This window comes from Taurulus bubalis, assembly GCF_910589615.1.
Source record: "Taurulus bubalis genome assembly, chromosome: 19".
Classification (NCBI taxonomy): domain Eukaryota; kingdom Metazoa; phylum Chordata; class Actinopteri; order Perciformes; family Cottidae; genus Taurulus; species Taurulus bubalis.
In genome coordinates this window covers 18,444,286-18,464,287 of record NC_136607.1, presented here as the reverse complement: position 1 = coordinate 18,464,287, position 20,002 = coordinate 18,444,286, and the positions used below count along the sequence as shown (strand labels likewise).

The 20,002-nt window shown below is 43.6% G+C and overlaps 2 protein-coding genes across 2 annotated transcripts; one reads left to right on the top strand and one right to left on the bottom strand.

Annotated features, from left to right (window-relative positions):
- Window positions 1-326: 326 nt before the first annotated feature.
- On the bottom strand, window positions 327-14,112 carry helq (helicase, POLQ like; the record flags this gene model as incomplete). Its single annotated transcript, XM_079235235.1, has 18 exons — window positions 327-428; window positions 647-781; window positions 1,784-1,897; window positions 1,981-2,154; window positions 4,896-4,994; window positions 5,076-5,233; window positions 8,057-8,258; window positions 8,335-8,439; window positions 9,129-9,270; window positions 9,617-9,856; window positions 10,181-10,326; window positions 10,468-10,566; window positions 11,332-11,429; window positions 11,510-11,582; window positions 11,660-11,860; window positions 12,289-12,467; window positions 12,901-13,474; window positions 13,933-14,112. 18 exons carry the CDS (start codon window positions 14,110-14,112, stop codon window positions 327-329), a joined length of 3,021 nt encoding a protein of 1,006 aa, XP_079091361.1.
- Window positions 14,113-15,029: 917 nt separating this feature from the next.
- mrps18c (mitochondrial ribosomal protein S18C) lies at window positions 15,030-17,093 on the top strand. The gene is made up of 6 exons (XM_079235028.1): window positions 15,030-15,120; window positions 15,264-15,310; window positions 15,920-16,003; window positions 16,199-16,256; window positions 16,654-16,713; window positions 16,880-17,093. Exons 1-6 carry the CDS (start codon window positions 15,060-15,062, stop codon window positions 16,954-16,956), a joined length of 387 nt encoding a protein of 128 aa, XP_079091154.1. The 5' UTR covers window positions 15,030-15,059; the 3' UTR covers window positions 16,957-17,093.
- Window positions 17,094-20,002: the final 2,909 nt, after the last annotated feature.

Sequence of the window (20,002 nt, the reverse complement as noted above, 5' to 3'; positions counted from 1 at the left end):
GATTAAAAGCTCATATAATTCTATGCATTTTTTGTGCATATAGGGCATTTTTGTGCATAAGGGTTGAGCGCCTGTATTTTTGCTCCATATTTCATTACAGGAGCTGATTTTGACCTAACAACATAAAAAACAAAACATAAGACATTATGCACCTTAACACAGACAACGGTGGATTAAACTACTCTCACCACATTATTATGTCCAATGAAGATATTAAGTGAACTCAAGTTAAGTCCTTGTTGTACATTATTTTAATAAGGTTTACGTTTCAAACAAATGAAACAGTAAAAAAACATAGAGAATAAAACTTCTCTGTGATAATAAACTCAAAGGAGTCGTTGCGTTTCAGCTGCCGGCAGATCTGAAGGCTTCGTCAGCAGCTCGTCCACTTCCTCCTGCAGAGCTGCCGCCTTTTCATTCAGCAGCATCTGGAACACACAGAGACGACATCTGACGGACACCAACAAGATGATTAACACGTTAGACGTCGTCTGACGGACACCAACAAGATGATTAACACGTTAGACGTCGTCTGACGGACACCAACAAGATGATTAACACGTTAGACGTCGTCTGACGGACACCAACAAGATGATTAACACGTTAGACGTCGTCTCAGAAACCACCACGACGGAGGAGAGCTCACTTTAGCCGAGGCCACGATCTGATGGGCCTGTTTCTTGACCAGGTGCTCAATCGTATTGGAGAGGACGGCCACGTCGGCGTTCGCCAGGTGAGTCAGCGTCTTGTAGCCGGCGTTGTAGAGCTGCTTGGCTCTGGACTGGAGAAGAAGAAACAACAAACGGTTTAATGTGTTCTGAGGGTCAAGTCAGATCAAACTAAGACTCAATGCAGGATTCATGTCTTCAGGGAGTTTGACTCTCTAAACCAGGGCGGTGAAACTCATTTTCCACATCAGCATTATGGCTGCCCTCAAAGAGCCGGTTGTAACTGTAAAACTACTCCCGAACATATTATATTGTCTTTGCATTTAAATAAGTGCAAACATATTGTACATGCATTTATATAAATGTAAAAATATAAGCACATTTCTCTGGTATTATAACATAAATCCATTTAATTTAGGGTTAAACAAATACACATTACTCTATCAAAGATCAAACTTAAAATAACAAAGACAAAGTTCCAACGCATGTTATTGCATTCACTTTGTTCAAAGCTTTTTTGTTACAGTTGAGAAGGACATAACTCTGGTCCAACAAATAATTGTGAGCAGCTCAGAACATGTGTGACGGATGTGGTCTGGGGCACTGGTTTTCAACTGGTCTGGCTGCAGGACCCAGCATCACCCCTGAATGACTGCCGAGAACCTGAGATAGTTCAGAATGTCACAGTATGCCAATATGAAAAAAATTTGTTAGAAATATTCCCTTTTACACTATGCAAAACAACGTTTCCTTTTGTTTTCAGGACTGAAAATAATTCAGTCGTTTGGTCAAAAACGGTCTGAAAAAAGAGAAAAATGTCCAACGCATTTTCCCAGAAGCTTCTTTGACAAACACTAAAATATTACATTATTATTTACATTCATTACAACCGGGGAAAAAAAAGCAGAAAATCCTCTTCTGAGAAGCTGAAACCAGAAAATGTTTTGATCAAAATACTTTTTCTGTAGATTAAATGATGGAGTAAATTGATAGAAAGCAGCTTCCTGCTCTGAGACTCGTGTTAAAGAGGAACTGTGAGGCGTGTAGAGTGAAGAGTTTGTTACTGACCAACAGACGGAGAACATGACCTCCCATGTGAGGATCTCCACACTGACCTCCATGACTCCAGCCACCTCCATCAGAGGGATGAGTTCAGCCGCCACGCAGTAGCTCAGCCTCCGGGTCAGCTCCGCCAGCAGAGCTCTGAAAGGCCAGAACTCCTCCAGCTCCTGGTCACAGAGACAGAACCGTTATGGTTCTCGGCAGACCTGAGACCAGTCAGAGGGGTTCTACGTCGCTCGTGTCGCGGTACCTCCGTGAAGTGCAGCACGCAGGAGCAGAAGGCCGAAGAAGAGCTGAGCAGACTCTGGATGAAGCCTCGACTCAGCTGGAACCGCTCGGCCACCGTCCACAAGTTGGTCTCCTTCAGCAGGGAGAACAGCACCAGAGCCAGATACATCCGGCCCACCACCTCCATGTTTACAGTCTGGAACAACAACAACAACAACAACATGATTACAGTCACAAACAACAACACCACCACCTCCATGTTTACAGTCTGGAACAACAACAACATGATTACAGTCACAAACAACAACACCACCACCTCCATGTTTACAGTCTGGAACAACAACAACATGATTACAGTCACAAACAACAACACCACCACCTCCATGTTTACAGTCTGGAACAGACATGGGCATCTTACGGCCCGCGGCTCTCCCAGTCTGGCCCGCGCGAGGTCAATCAAAAATGAAAACTAAATGAATAAGGTGCACGCCATGAATGCAATACAAACGGCACTGCTTTTACTTTGAAGGCGATTTATTTATATGTGCACGCACGCGCGCGCTTCGGCAGCCTCACGACGGGCAGTGTTGCCGACTTGGAGGCTGAAGTGAAAGCGTATTGTTCTGCAGTTTCTGTTCTCAGCGAGCAGCGGGTGCTGCGGCGAGACCCCCGCCTCCCAAGGAGCCTCGCGCTGCAGTTTCCGCCTCCAGATTGAAAATTAATCGCGCAAAGCCGCCGCGGATCTGACCTGAGGTCTGACACACTATGGCAGAGCACTTTAAGTCAGGATCACTTCTGGATCTTTACTCTTCTCTCAAAGAGGAGAACTTTCCTCACATGAGGAGGCTCAGAAGATGTACAGATCAGATCCTCTCTCTCTGATACCTGTCAGCTGTCACATCTCCACCTCATTCAACCAGACTTCATGCTCTTGTTCAAGCAACACAGACTGGACTTTTCTCCCCGAGTAAGAACAACTGAACTGGAAAACAACAAAAGCACTTATTGCTTTTGTTTAAAGTTAATAAATTGCTGGTCTTTAACATACATATTTAAGGTAAGGTTTAAAAAAATCTTAAAAAATTAAATTACATTTTTTTACTTATTTTCATAGCCTTATTGTAACATGTATTCTTACCAGTAGCAGCTCAAAACCATAGAATTTACAGTTTTTTAATAAAGTAATTGCATTCATTCATCCATCCATCCATCCATCCATTATCAGCCGCTTATCCGGGGTCGGGTCGCGGTGGCAGCAGGTTCAGCAGGCCGACCTAGGCTTCCCTCTCACCCGCAACACTTTCCAGCTCATTCTGGGGGATCCCGAGGCGTTCCAAGGCCAGCCGGGAGATATAATCCCTCCAGCGTGTCCTCGGTCTTCCCCGGGGTCTCCTACCAGTTGGACGTGCCTGGAAAACCTCTAATGGGAGGCGTCCAGGAGGCATCCTAACTAGATGCCCGAACCACCTCAGCTGACTCCTTTCGACACGAAGGAGCAGCGACTCGACTCCAAGCTCCCTCCTGATGTCCGAGCTCCTTACCCTATCTCTAAGGGTGAGCCCGGCCACCCTGCGGAGGAAGCTCATTTCGGCCGCTTGTATTCGAGATCTCGTTCTTTCGGTCACGACCCAGAGTTCGTGACCATAGGTGAGGGTTGGAACATAGACCGACCAGTAAATGGAGAGCTTCGCCTTCCGGCTCAGCTCCTCTTCACCAGGACGGACCGGTACAGCGCCTGTTTTATTGCTGCAGCCGCACCGATCCGTCTGTCGATCTCCCGCTCCACCTTACCCTCACTCGTGAACAAGACCCCGAGATACTTGAACTCCTTCGCTTGGGGTAGGCAGTTTGTCCCCACCTGGAGGGAGCAATCCACCGGTTTCCGGCAGAGCACCATGGCTTCAGATTTGGAGGCGCTAACTCTCATCCCTGCCGCTTCACACTCGGCTGCAAAACGCCCCAGTGAATGCTGGAGGTCACAGTCCGAGGAGGCAAACAGGACCACATCATCCGCGAACAGCAGAGAAGCGATCCCGAGACTCCCGAACCGGATCCTCTCCGCCCCCTGGCTGCGCCTAGATATCCTGTCCATGAAGGTCACGAACAGGACCGGTGATAAAGGGAAGCCCTGGCGGAGGCCAACACCCACCGGGAACGTGTCTGACTTATTACCGAGGATACGAACACAGCTCCTACTGCAGGCGTACGAAGACCGGATAGCCCGTGCCAACGGGTCCGGCACCCCATACTCCCGCAGCACCCCCCACAAAAACCCCCGAGGGACCCGGTCGAAAGCCTTCTCCAAGTCCACAAAGCACATGTAGACTGGTTGGGCAAACTCCCAGGACCCCTCCAGTAGTCTTGCAAGGGTAAAGAGCTGGTCCACTGTTCCACGACCGGGACGGAATCCGCACTGCTCGTCTTGAATCTGAGGTTCGACAAGCGGTCGGATTGCATTGCATTCATATTGAGTTAATTTAATTAAGTTCAGACTATTGGTTCGGCCCTCCGTAACAGTCCAAATTTCTCATGTGGCCCCTTGGGAAAATGAATTGCCCACCCCTTGTCTGGAACAACAACAACAACAACAACATGATTACAGTCACAAACAACACCACAACCTCAATGTTTACAGTCACAAACAATACATTCAGGGGCATTAATAACTATCGCTCTTATAGAAATATACCCTGATACTTTCTTATATACAATTTAAGTATCTCTGAGGTTATTGCTTCACATACTTTTCTTCCTCTCCAGGCTTCACCTGCTGAGGTGGAGCTCTGTGTTACACCTGTGTGCTACACCTGTGTGCTACACCTGTGTGTTACACCTGTGTGTTACACCTGTGTGCTACACCTGTGTGCTACACCTGTGTGCTACACATGTGTGTTACACCTGTGTGTTACAACTGTGTGCTGATCTGCAGCTTCTTACCTTTCTCACCGTCTGTCCTGCAGCTTTTCTAGCGATGAAACTCTCCGGCACTCCGACAGTTGCAAACATCTTCTGCTCTGCAGCCGACAGCAGCGTGAACTGCAACGGGACAACAACACTGGATCACTCCTCAGAGCTCAGAAACAGGTGAGGTCATAACGTCCCCCGGTGACCGGGTACCTGTCTGAAGTACACCATCCAGTCCGGCTTGCACTGCGTGATCATGTCGTACGGTGTGACCAGGTACACCAGGTGGAGGCAGCTGTTGAGCAGCAGACCCTCCAGACCTTGAGAGAGGTCTTTGTACAGAACGCCGCTGTGGATCAGATCCACCGAGCCTGAGGAGTCAAAGAGCGGCAAAACATGACGACATGTGCATGAAAACATGACGACATGTGCATGAAAACATGACGACATGTGCATGAAAACATGAAGACATGTGCATGAAAACATGACGACATGTGCATGAAAACATGACGACATGTGCATGAAAACATGAAGACATGTGCATGAAAACATGAAGACATGTGCATGAAAACATAAAGACATGTGCATGAAAACATGAAGACATGTGCATGAAAACATAAAGACATGTGCATGAAAACATGAAGACATGTGCATGAAAACATGAAGACATGTGCATGAAAACATGAAAACATAAAGACATGTGCATGAAAACATGAAGACATGTGCATGAAAACGTGAAAACATAAAGACATGTGCATGAAAACAAAAAGACATGTGCATGAAAACATAAAGACATGTGCATGAAAACATGAAGACATGTGCATGAAAACATAGACATGTGCATGAAAACATAGACATGTGCATGAAAACATGAAGACATGTGCATGAAAACATAAAGACATGTGCATGAAAACATAGACATGTGCATGAAAACATGAAGACATGTGCATGAAAACATGAAGACATGTGCATGAAAACATGAAGACATGTGCATGAAAACATGAAAACATAAAGACATGTGCATGAAAACATGAAGACATGTGCATGAAAACGTGAAAACATAAAGACATGTGCATGAAAACATAAAGACATGTGCATGAAAACATAAAGACATGTGCATGAAAACATAAAGACATGTGCATGAAAACATAGACATGTGCATGAAAACATAGACATGTGCATGAAAACATGAAGACATGTGCATGAAAACATAAAGACATGTGCATGAAAACATAGACATGTGCATGAAAACATGAAGACATGTGCATGAAAACATGAAGACATGTGCATGAAAACATGAAGACATGTGCATGAAAACATGAAGACATGTGCATGAAAACATGAAAACATAAAGACATGTGCATGAAAACATGAAGACATGTGCATGAAAACATGAAGACATGTGCATGAAAACGTGAAAACATAAAGACATGTGCATGAAAACATAAAGACATGTGCATGAAAACATAAAGACATGTGCATGAAAACATAGACATGTGCATGAAAACATAGACATGTGCATGAAAACATGAAGACATGTGCATGAAAACATAAAGACATGTGCATGAAAACATAGACATGTGCATGAAAACATGAAGACATGTGCATGAAAACATGAAGACATGTGCATGAAAACATAGACATATGCATGAAAACATAGACATGTGCATGAAAATATGAAGACATGTGCATGAAAACGTGAAAACATAAAGACATGTGCATGAAAACATGTTCATGGAAACATGAAGACATGAAAACATGTGCATGAAAACATGTTCATGGAAACATGAAGACATGAAAACATGTGCATGAAAACATGAAAACATGAGCATGAAGACATGTGCATGAAAACATGAAGACATGTGCATGAAAACATAAAGACATGTGCATGAAAACATGAAGACATGTGCATGAAAACATGAAGACATGTGCATGAAAACATAAAGACATGTGCATGAAAACATGACGACATGTGCATGAAAACATGAAGACATGTGCATGAAAACATGAAGACATGTGCATGAAAACATAAAGACATGTGCATGAAAACATGAAGACATGTGCATGAAAACATAAAGACATGTGCATGAAAACATGAAGACATGTGCATGAAAACATGAAGACATGTGCATGAAAACATGAAAACATAAAGACATGTGCATGAAAACATGAAGACATGTGCATGAAAACGTGAAAACATAAAGACATGTGCATGAAAACAAAAAGACATGTGCATGAAAACATAAAGACATGTGCATAAAAACATAAAGACATGTGCATGAAAACATAGACATGTGCATGAAAACATAGACATGTGCATGAAAACATGAAGACATGTGCATGAAAACATAAAGACATGTGCATGAAAACATAGACATGTGCATGAAAACATGAAGACATGTGCATGAAAACATGAAGACATGTGCATGAAAACATGAAAACATAAAGACATGTGCATGAAAACGTGAAAACATAAAGACATGTGCATGAAAACATGTTCATGGAAACATGAAGACATGAAAACATGTGCATGAAAACATGAAAACATGAGCATGAAGACATGTGCATGAAAACATGAAGACATGTGCATGAAGACATGTGCATGAAAACATGAAAACATGAGCATGAAGACATGTGCATGAAAACATGAAGACATGTGCATGAAGACATGTGCATGAAAACATGAAGACATGTGCATGAAAACATAGACATGTGCATGAAAACATGAAGACATGTGCATGAAAACGTGAAAACATAAAGACATGTACATGAAAACATAAAGACATGTGCATGAAAACATGAAGACATGTGCATGAAAACATGAAGACATGTGCATGAAAACGTGAAGACATGTGCATGAAAACGTGAAAACATAAAGACATGTGCATGAAAACATAAAGACATGTGCATGAAAACATGAAAACATAAAGACATGTGAATGAAAACATGTTCATGGAAACATGAAGACATGAAAACATGTGCATGAAAACATGAAAACATGTGCATGAAAACATGAAGACATGAAGAGATGTGCATATTCCGATGTATTCAGTTGAACTTTTCTGATTCCTTATCATGGTGCTTCTGAGTAAGAACAGAGGAGCATGAGCGTTGATGGGGTTCACCCTGAGGGGAGCATGAGCGTTGGTGGGGTTCACCCTGAGGGGAGCATGAGCGTGTCCTCTGAAGCTCACCTTTATAGGTGGCTCTTCCCAGCTTGGTGATCTGCAGCTGTTGTCCGGGAGCCGTCCCCGTGATGAGGTCTTTGCTCTCCAGCAGGTCCACGCAGCGCCGCACCGCCGCCGGCAGACTCGTCTCCGCACACAGCTGCTGCCGCTGGACGAACAGCAGCGTGCCGCACAGGAAGTCCAGCACCCGGTCCACCGACGAGGAGATCTGCAACACGGGAAGCGGGTTATTCGTGTTCCGCCGGCCACTTTCGGACGCCAGGAAGGAATAAACGGAGCTTTACGTTCAATCCCACGAGCGACAGGATGAGACTCAGGAGGCCTTTTCCATCGCCGAGCAGCAGGTTGCTGAAGCAGGTTTCCATCGGAGCGCAAACCAGTGTTTTAGCCTGAGAATAAAAACCATGGACACATCAATACACGGCAGTGACCCTCATACACATATTATAAAGACAATATACAGATCAATACACGGCAGTGACCCTCATACATCAGGGGTGTCCAAAGCTCTGATTTCAGACAGCGTGGGAAAGACTGCAGCGTTGAAGTTGCGTAGTTGTGTCTCAAAGAGACGGAGCTTCACACAGCATACTTTCATGTGTGCGTGAAGTTGTGCTACTACCTGCTCTTTGCCTTGCAGGCTCTTGCTCAGTGTGTTGAGATGATGAGTAAGATCTAGACTAGAAATGCAAAGTCTGCCAACCTTGAGGGTCACTCAGCTCATGAAGAGGTCGGTCCTTCTCTTTCAAAAACTGGTACATTTCTGATCTCAGGGAATAAAACCGCTGCATCTTTTCCGGGCACATTACTCCTAACTTTAGTGAGGCTCTGTGTTATGAAGTCTCGTCTGAGAAGGTTTCCGTGTGAGCAGAGCGACCTCGTAGCTCGTGAGGCATTTTCTTGTGTTTTGTTCGGACGGCAAAAATACGATGAGTTGAGCTAGCAGGCTAGCTGCTGTTTGCTTGACTGAACAGACTGAAGTTCAGCTCATTTATTGTCTTTCTATCAACAGTGGGATCTTCCACCTGACCAGGATGTGGAGCTCTGTGATTGGACGTGTTCTGCTCTCAACACTGACCTTGTCCCTGTCCTTGTCCTGCAGGATGAGGACGCTCTCTCCCACGGAGTCGATGCCGGCTCGACCGGCTCGGCCCACCATCTGTTTGTACTGGCTCCTCTTCAGGAAGTCAGCGGCCACGAACGGCGAGCGCAGGATCACTCTGATTGGAGCGGGACGTCACATGATGTGAGGGCATGAAAACATTCTCTCTCTCTAAACTCAGCATTGGACTGATTCTCTGACATGAATGTATGAATAATGTCCTTCTAATAAATCTCAAACGTATTTAAAAGAACCGCGGTGACCTTCACATGATGATTAAAGTAGCAAAAACATTAGGTTTAACGTTTATATAACATTTCTATGATGGAGTCAAAGTGTCAGAGAGAAGGAATCTTTCTACTCTAGAAGCCTGAGAGCTCTCATGTCACCTGTAAAATGTCAACTGTCACATGTCACATGTCACCTTCCACCTGGTTGATTCTCCTGGACCGTCGGCGGCTCACCTGCGGGCAGGAAGGTTGATCCCTGCAGCCAGCGTGGAGGTGCAGGTGAGGAGGCAGAGCACCCCGTTGGAGTACGCCTCCTCCAGCAGCTTCCTCTCCTCTGAGGTGAGCCCGCTGTGGTGATAGGCCAAACCGTATGGCACCGTCTTGCGGAGCACCGGGCACACCGAGCCGCCGCCGCCGGCCTTCAGCTCCCTGAGGAGGACGAGCTTCTCTTCTCTCCTGAGCTGCAGGAACTCCCTGAGAGAGGGCAGGGTCACTCTTTAGGATGTTTGGGTGACTCTCAGACATGTGACTCACTCCTTCAGGTATGTGACTCACTCTCATATAACTCTGTGACTCACTCCTTCAGGTATGTGACTCACTCTCATATAACTCTGTGACTCACTCCTTCAGGTATGTGACTCACTCTCATATAACTCTGTGACTCACTCCTTCAGGTATGTGCCTCACTCTCATATAACTCTGTGACTCACTCCTTCAGGTATGTGACTCACTCTCATATAACTCTGTGACTCACTCCTTCAGGTATGTGCCTCACTCTCATATAACTCTGTGACTCACTCCTTCAGGTACTTGCAGACCATCCCCACCACGTTCTCACAGTTCTTCTTGGTTGGACAGAAGACCAGACAGGAATGTGCAGGAATGACTTCCGTCACCAGGGCGATGATGTGGTCCGGGTCCATCTTCCTCATGGAGCTGGAGTACTGAGGACGAGGACTCATCGTGAGGAACATTCGTGCTCTATCTTCATCTCTAGTTCAGCTTTTACGCGTGTATCCGGATTAAAAAGCTACAAAATGCCGTTCCTCATCTTCAAACAAACAGGAAGTGAATATTTTGTTTACCTTAAAGTTGAGAAGACGTGAGAATTTAAAACATTCCTCTTCCTTCGGGTCGACCTCATAGATGGTGTCGTTCAGTTTAACGTACTCCTTCAGCTGGACCTGAACGCAGCACAGAACTGGTTTACTACTGGTACTACTACTAGGACTACTACTACTAGTACTACTGCTACTGCTAATACTACTGCTACTAATACTACCACTAGTACTACTGCTACTGCTACTACTAGTACTACAGCTACTGCTACTGCTACTAATACTACTACTACTACTACCACTGCTAATACTACTAGTACTACTGCTAATAATAATATTAATACTACTACTACTAATACTACTAGTACTACTGCTAATAATAATACTACTACTACTACTACTGCTAGTATTACTGCTACTGCTACTACTACTAATACTACTGCTAATACTACAACTGCTACTACTAATAATACTAATACTACTGCTAATACTAATACTGGTACTACAAGTGGCCAATATACAGAGCAGTAATGATGACCACGTCACACTGTTTCATGGTCATCATTACTGCTCTGTAGTAGTGTAGTACTGTGTACTACACAGTACTGCAGAGCAGTAATGATGTCACAGTGTAACTGTGAGGCACATTCCTGTTTTTTTAATGGAGTTCTATGGAAAACCAAACTCACTAAATGAGCATTAACATGTTGACTACTTTGTAAATATGTTTTGTTTACAACGGTCCTGGAAATTTAACCAATTGGACACTTTTCACTTCATGGGGTTCATCACTTAACTTTTTTTATGTCTCTGGTGTCGATGCATTGATTGTGGGCTTCAACGTGTGCATGAAGAAGACTGTAGAATATCAGCAGACTTTAAATCACTCACAGGCCTGAAGTCATTGGTGTAATTTTCCGCCCTCAAAAACGCCTGCAGGTCTTTGATGTTTCCCAGAGTGGCGCTCATCCCGATAATCTGAGTACTTTCTGGAAGAGAGGCGAAAAGAATCATTTAATTTTAAAAGCGCTTCGGGGTTTAACATCTGAGATCAAAGCGAAGGACTCACTGGTCGCGTGGAGAACTTTGGCCAGCGTCATCTCAATGATCGCTCCTCTGCTGCCGTCACCCAGCATGTGAAGCTGGAAGACACATGTGGGCATTAAGCCTCTCATCTCCACCGTTACTCACATCTCAACCCCAATACGACTCAAGCTACCTCATCAACCACCACCAGGCCCAGGTCGTCCACTCTGCTGGTCTCGATCAGGGAGTTGACGAGGCTGTGGGCCTTCTCTATCGTGGCGATGTACACCGATCGATTGTTTCTTCTCTTCACCGGGGGAAACCTTCCTTTGCTGCCAGCGTACTCCTCCACCATGAAGTCTAGCTCCAGGCCGAAGCTCGCTAAGCCACGCACCTGCAGGAGAAACACATGTGCTGACTGGTGGTTCAGGATAAGTGAGGAAAGGTGTCCCACAAGGCTCTGCTCTCGGCCCTCTGCTGTTCACTATGAACATAAGTAATATCATCTCTGACACTTTGCACCGTACATCTCTCTGCAGATGACACCATTTATCTCTTCGTCTGAATCTGAGTCGCTACAGATGCTAACGAAAGGTCCGTCTGGCGAGCTGCGTCCGAAGTGGTCTCCTAGCGGGGTCAGATCACTGTTTTCTAAGCTACAACTAGTTGTCGATTAGATCATGAAAGAAAAAAGTGTTGAAAGAAAAAAGATGGAAGAGTCGTTCTCTGACTGTTTATTCTCGGTGTCTCTTGAGAAACGGATCTTTGCGAGTTCTCATACTAACAGTGAGACTACTTTCCTGGACGTGGCTCTTCTCTCACCTTCTCCTGCACCAGCGATATGTACGGTAGGATGAACAGGCAGTCTTTCCTCCTGCACAGCAGCTCTCGGAGGACCAGGATCTCTGCAACCAGAGTTTTCCCTCCGCTGGTGGGAAGAGAGTAGATCAGGTTCCTCCTCTGCTGAACACAGTCCAGGTTCAAACACGTCTTCTGCCAGTCTGGAACAGGAGGAGGAAACGTTGAAGGACGTTAGCTTAGCACAAAGACTGGAAACAATTATCCTGGAAATGCATCACTTTACAACCTCATTTTTTTTTCTCTGAATATTACCCCTACTCTGGCTCCATAATAATTTAACTATATATCTTACATGTTGGACATTTGAAAACATCACCTTGGACTCTGAGAAACTGTGGAGGGTATTTTTGATCTTTTATGGAACAGATAAAAAGTGGGATGATGTAAAGAAATCAATCTGAAGACTAATCAATGATGAGGATAATTGGTAATTGCAGCCGTAGTCGCCAATTATGTTCACAGTGAAATGATTAGATCGTTCCCCCACAACACAAAGCCCCGTCTTCGACACTTCATCATGAATCCTCACATTATAGAACACTGCGTTAGCTAGCTGAGGAAACGATGCGTCACCGTATAAATCCTTGATTCCTCTCAGTTTGAACATCAGCTCCTTCACTCGGGTGGGGAGCCCAAAGAACGGCCCGAGGTCCGGGGTCTCCGGCCTCACGGCCTCCATGGCCCGCATGGCGACGCTGATCTCCTCGGAGACCGCGGCTTCCTTCAACACAGCGCTGCACGAGACGCTGGAGGGAGAAGCTGCGTTGCACAGCATCGTCCTCTTCATCTGGTCCGCCACGCTCCTCCTGGGCCTCCTGGTTCCCTCCTCCGTGCTCCTCTCAGGGTCTCTGAGGGGAGTGGAGGTCTTACCTCCGTCCTGCAGCCGGCTCCTCTCTGCCGTCCCGTCGACTAGTTCTTTAAACTGCTGCTGGCTGGTGGGTAAGTCCTCAAAGACCTCGTCTCCCAGGAGGTCCAGGATGGAGTCCGTGAGGACATCTTCCCCCGACTGTCTGCGCCTCAGAGCGGTGAAGTCGGACTGATCAAGCCGCCTTTCCTTCTGCTCGGCCTCATCCAGCTTCGCCAGCAGAGAGTCGTCCTCCAGGAGGCTGTCGTAGTCCCCGAACAGGTCCTCGCTGTCGCTGCAGTACTGCAACACAACACACAGCGTCAACCTGCCACTCGGATCCGGATCAGCTGATTGATCAATCAGATGATCGTTCAGATCAATGGGGCGGGAAGAATCAGCCGATTCAATGAACATTTGATGGATCCAGAGGATTTTCTTCCTCTTATAGCGTAAAAATAGTTTTTATCTTTGGGTTTTGGATTGTTTGAAGACTTCCCCCTCAAGTTCTGGGAAGTTATTTTAATTATTAAAATAATGAGTTCCAAGATTAATTGTTTGGTGAATAAATAGTCAAAATACATTGAAACACATCAGTCACAGTCCTCCAAAGACAAAGATGACAAACTAAAACGTCTTGATTCAAGATGTTCAGTTTCTTATCACAGAAGGGAATACAAAAACATTAACTTTGCTTTCAAAACAATGATTATGTCTCTAATAACTCTTAGTTTGACATCACTGGTTGTAAATAACAGAACCTGAGCAGCCGGTCCCTCAGACATGATGCTGCTGAGCCTGCAGGTGTTGGGACATGGCAGGAAGCTGGTGGCTCCTCCCCTTTTCCCAGCAGGCGTTAGGGGAGACTTCAGGCTGTCCCTCGACCTCTTCCTCGAGGGCACTCTTTTTATTTTAATGCCTGGTTGACCAGCAGCATTCATTACTGTTCAACTAGTAAACACACACCGCTGTGCATCACTAGCCTAGTTAACTAGTTAACCAGTTAAACCACCTGGACGTTAGCTTCCTCCGGGCAGTTGGACTCTCTGACTCTCTAATTTGTTCCCTAAACGAGCCAGTTTCACTATAAACACTGCTAATTAATCTCAAACTCCTGTAAAAACGTATACAAGTTGGTTTCCAAAGTAATTAAATTAATGATGTTCCTTAAAGCTTATCTTTAACGAGGAGGTGTAACAGCTCGGCGAGCATCACGTTCAAAACACGTCCCCTGCATCCTCAGAGCGAGAGAGGAACCCGTCCATCGTTTCCGTCTTCGGTTCACCGGTTAACTACCAGCATCGTTTCCTTAATTGTATTAGTTAATCTCGAGTAAATGTCTGATAAATGACCAGAATCAAAGCCGATGATTAGCAGATAACACACATGTTTATTCGGCGCCATGTTCTGCCACTTAACAATGTATCTTCGGTATGCTAAGCTGATTAGCGGGTTAAAAAAGGGGGAAATTAAAACGGAATCTGGAGAAAGGTCACGTGCTGAACTTGGTGTGACTACTACATCGTTGTAAACACGACCAGTATAATTACTGTGTTGAATAAAGGAACAAGTTGTGCTAACGTAACCTATTCACTCATTCCGGTGACGTGTCTATCTTGACTTGATACATTTTTGAGGCGGGTAACATTATATCTTTTCAGAAAGAAACATGTATTTGCGTTTAAATCAAACACATATAATCTACGGAAACAAAAAAATAATACAGGCCACATTAATGCGATATTTACAAATACAATTACATTGCACGTGTAGTTTGACTCCAACAAACGAGCAACAACTGTATAAGTGGTAGGAACTATTAGTGAGAAAACTCAGCGGAGCACCGGAGTTCCCAGTGGACAACTTCCGGTCCTGAGGCAGGTCAAAAATGCTCGCTCTGGGAGGGTTACAGCGGCTAAAGCCGGTTTTATCTCTACATGGAAACACAAGTAAGACTTTATTATGTGTGTGTTTCATAGTTTTTGAAGTCAGCATGAATTAACGATCATTTATTGATTTCATTATACGTTAAATTCTGTGATGAGTCTCAGATAAGGTTGCTAACGTTAGCTTAATAAATCTGCTCCTGCAGGTTTAAGAACAATAACTTCACATGTATTCCAAAAGAAAGACGACCCGGTAGGTATTCATTTTATATTTATTTTTATATTCTTTTATTCATTTTATATTTATTTATATATTAATTGTATATTAATTTATATATTAATTTTATATTTATGTATGCATTTTATATACGTTTATATATTCATTTTATATGTATTTAAGTATTCATTTTATATACATGCATGTACATTTATATATTCATCTTAAATACATTTATATATTCATTTTATTTATATATATATATTATTTAAGTTATTAGACTATACAATATATCATGGGGAATACATGCATAGTACTAAATTAATTAAAAGGGGGATTTAAATACTATATAATAATTTATAAAATTGGGTATGAAATAAAACATAAGAATTAGTTTTATTTAATTTAAGAAACAAAGTTTCCACATCAGAAATTTGTTTGTACAAACTTCTATTATAATCAGAATCAGCTTTGATGTAAATTTGCACATACATGGAATTTTACTCCGGTTTCACTCCTGAAACACAAACTAACGTGTTATAACCTTTGTAATAATTCACGTTACAATCGTTATCAACGATGTCAGTAATAACTCAGTTAACCTGATTTTATTCTTAATATAATATTTTATTATCGCTTTGGAAGCTTGTTCAGATGGAAAACCCGTTCAAAGAGCCGGAGAAAGGATGCCTCCTCTGCAACGTCACAGTGGACTTCAAAAACACTCAGGTGAGAGAAACACCTGGAGAACACCTGCTGGGAGGTAACTTCATCTAGAGAAACACCCGATGGGAGATAACTTCATCTAGAGAAATTAAGTGTTGTGACAGTTTAACAGTTTCAAGTTTCATACATCTAGTCACACCTGTGTACATCTAGTCACACCTTCACTCAGGACCTTTGTTGAACTCTTCTCCTTCACAGCTGCTGTCTCAGTTCATCTCTCCTCACACCGGCAGGATCTACGGGCGACATATCACAGGTGAGCAGCAGCTCCACACCTCTCAGGTGAGCAGCAGCTCCACACCTCTCAGGTGAGCAGCAGCTCCACGCCTCTCAGGTGAGCAGCAGCTCCACGCCTCTCAGGTGAGCAGCAGCTCCACACCTCTCAGGTGAGCAGCAGCTCCACACCTCTCAGGTGAGCAGCAGCTCCACACCTCTCAGGTGAGCAGCAGCTCCACACCTCTCAGGTGAGCAGCAGCTCTACATCTCTCAGGTGAGCAGCAGCTCCACACCTCTCAGGTGAGCAGCAGCTCCACACCTCTCAGGTGAGCAGCAGCTCCACGCCTCTCAGGTGAGCAGCAGCTCCACGCCTCTCAGGTGAGCAGCAGCTCTCGCCGTCTGCAGGTTTCAGACTCACGGCTCGTTTTGTTTTCCAGGGTTATGTGGAAGGAAACAAAAGGAAGTGTCGAAGGCCATAAAGAAAGCTCACTCAGTCGGTATGCGGCACCCCGAATACACAACATGAGGAAAATATAGTTAAATAATAAATACATATATATTTAACTCAAATGGATTCATAATAATAATAAATCATTTTTAAGTGTTTGCTAAATAGCGGGTCAGATCTTTTATATAAATCTGTGTTCATACTCCTCTCCCCAGGTTTCATGTCCGTGACCCACAAGCACCCTCAGCTCATGAGGGACCCCAACGTCTGCGGAGTCAAACGTCTGGATTAGTGTCGCTGTCCATTAAAGATGTCGGAACCCTTTCTGTGTCGGAGGGTTCTCTTCCTTTCATCGCGTCATACTTTTCATACTGTCTATGAATCGAGAAAAGAGCTAAACATTTCCATCTGTATATAAATAAAATATAAGAAAATGTTTGAGAAGCTGGAAACATCACATTTTTTAATTGTTTATTTGCAGATTAAATTTCTAGAAGATTAAACTGATTTAGGAGGAGGAGGAGGAGGAGGAGGATGATATGTCACTCTTACCTGTCTTAAAAACTTGAGAGCCCTGATTTAACTGAAGACAATCGGTAGTTAGCTCATGCTATCAGGTTAGTTAGCCCTATGCTAGCATGTTGTCAGGCTAGTAAGCCTGTAGATGTGTCATCTAAAGGGTTTATTGTACAGCTTTCTTTGTAGCTGGATGGAGCTCTCCTTGAAGCCTTTAGGATGGGTCTAGTCACTAAACCCTCTAACTTTGTTCTGCTTCACTTTATCAAAGTCAACCTTTGCAGAAAGAATGTTCACATTGTGCTATGATTTGGGTTAGAGAATGTTCACATTGAGCTATGATTTGGGTTAGAGAATGTTCACATTGAGCTATGATTTGGGTTAGAGAATGTTCACATTGAGCTATGATTTGGGTTAGAGAATGTTCACATTGAGTTATGATTTGGGTTAGAGAATGTTCACATTGAGCTATGATTTGGGTTAGAGAATGTTCACATTGAGCTATGATTTGGGTTAGAGAATGTTCACATATTGTGTTATGATTTGGGTTAGAGAATGTTCACATATTGAGCTATGATTTGGGTTAGAGAATGTTCACATATTGAGCTATGATTTCGGTTAGATTTGGACCTTACAGCTGCATCATTTCAAAGAAATAATCATCCTGCTTTTTTTTATAGGCAGACCTGAAACCTTTTTCTGTGTGTCATCTTCATTTACTCTTAACCAGTAACATATAGACTGATGTTTACACAGCTGAACAAAATCTCACATGTGTAGCTTTTATTATAACTCTATGTTATAACTATTCAAATAGCCTTAGTGGTTGCAGAGATACACCCTTTTTAGTTTGGGTATGACATTTTTGAGGAAAGGCCCGAAAAATACAACAGCAGAGGGTTGGGGATATGTAGAGCGGGTCATTGTGACCCGAGGTCAACGGTAGAGATTTGGGGATATGTAGAGCGGACAGTGGTGTATAGTAACAAAGTATACATTCTTCATTACTGTACTTAAGTCGTTTTTTGGATATCTGTACTTTACTTTACCATTCATATTTCTATTGACTTTTACTTCACTACATTTTGCAAAGAAAACTGGTACTTTTACTCCGATACATTTGCCCAGAAACCTTCGTTACTCGCTACAAAATCAAATCTATCTTTAGAAACAGAATGAATCAACATCCGGGACTGCGGTGGAACACAGACTCCACACAAGTAGGTTTGCGAATCGCAATATTCTGCATTTGCCTTCTACATCCTCTAGTCCAGCGCTCCCCAACCTTTATTGCGCCACGGACCGGTTACGTGAAGACAATATTATCACGGACCGGGTCCCATCTCGGGGAGACGGGAGACAACGACACCCGACGTGTGTTCGCTATGTCCAGTCTACTCCGTAACTTAAACCTTTATGTTGTCTACTCCTTAATTTATAACCCGCTTCACAAAGACAGCTGTTTCCAGCTTATTTTGAGGCATCAAAGCATTGCAGCAACTGTGTTAATAACTATAAATAAACTCTGTCACACTACAAGCAGCAATATGGTGAATAAGAGTGATTGTCAAACTGTTTGAATCCAGGTGTGTGTACTTTGACAGAAATATAATAATTTCTTGAATATCTTCTTTCTTTCTTGGGAAATATGTAAACAGAGCTCATATGATGCCACACATTATAGTTGTTGTGTAATCGATAAGTGGGCATGTTTCATGTTTATACTCTTTCAATGGATGGATGGATGTATACTTTATTCATCCCCAAGGGGAAATGTGTTTGTGGCAGCAGCAAACAAAGTTACATATAAGACATTTAAGGAAATTAAATAGTAAAAGTGCAAAAATCCAAAGTATATGAAGTGTGTAAATAAATATAGTATATAGTGAAAGCGGGGCTAGGGATGTTGATGATTCAATTTATGGAGGATCTGACCAGGGGTGATTTATTATACAGTCTTATTGCAGTATTATATTTCTTCTCAATTATTAAACAAATGTAGATTTAATAGAGTAGTCGTGGAGAAGATCATTTTCCATCTTCTAACAAACCAATCTGTCACTTTTAGATTTTAGATGTCTGCAAACCAGGAATTTCCCTTTTTTCTCCTTTTCATGGAGTTACATCCTGGTAACCACGGTTACAGATTGGCATGGTACCAAATAGACAGATGATAGTTTCTGTAAACAAACAGATGAGACGGGACAACTTCATCACATCCGCTTAGCCTCGCTCAGCACGAGGACAACAATGGATGGCAGCGTCACTGCCGCAAACCACTCTCTTGTCGTAAAACCTGCCCGAAAGCCAAATAAAGCGTAACCCCGCCCCCTGCTGGATACAAGCCGGACGTACACCACACACACACAGAAAGGACACGTAAGTTATCAAACTCTGTTGGCTAAACGAAACCAAAGCGCATGTAAATATATATTTATGTAGAAATGTGCGTGTTCCTGCATGTTATGCTATCCTTTGTTCTTTATATGCCTGTGAAATACTTTACTCCTCGTTTGTATGTGTTGTATAAAAAAGCTGTATTATTATCAACCACACAAGATGTGTTTTTAGGTTCAACCTGAGACTAATAGTCAACAATCGAGCGTTAAGTATTACAACGACACAGAAAATAAAGATTTTCTACAACACGCGTGGTGTTTGTTGTCAAATCTAAGAGCCAATCAGCTCTCTGGTGTGGCGAAAGCCAGGCGTTTCCCATCATGCACTGGGCCACGCAGGCGGTGGAGCACTACTGCGGCGTCTGGCTCTCGCGAGATTATCGTGTTCATGACGTCACACTTCGCGGGATCAGGATTCAAAGG

Bases quoted from the DNA above. Each gene is read 5' to 3' on its own strand.
- mrps18c (XM_079235028.1), top strand. From the start codon at position 15,060: ATGCTCGCTCTGGGAGGGTTACAGCGGCTAAAGCCGGTTTTATCTCTA. The intron at 16,004-16,198 runs GTGAGAGAAACA...TCTCCTTCACAG, and splicing joins TGGACTTCAAAAACACTCAG to CTGCTGTCTCAGTTCATCTC. The intron at 16,257-16,653 runs GTGAGCAGCAGC...TTTGTTTTCCAG, and splicing joins CTACGGGCGACATATCACAG to GGTTATGTGGAAGGAAACAA.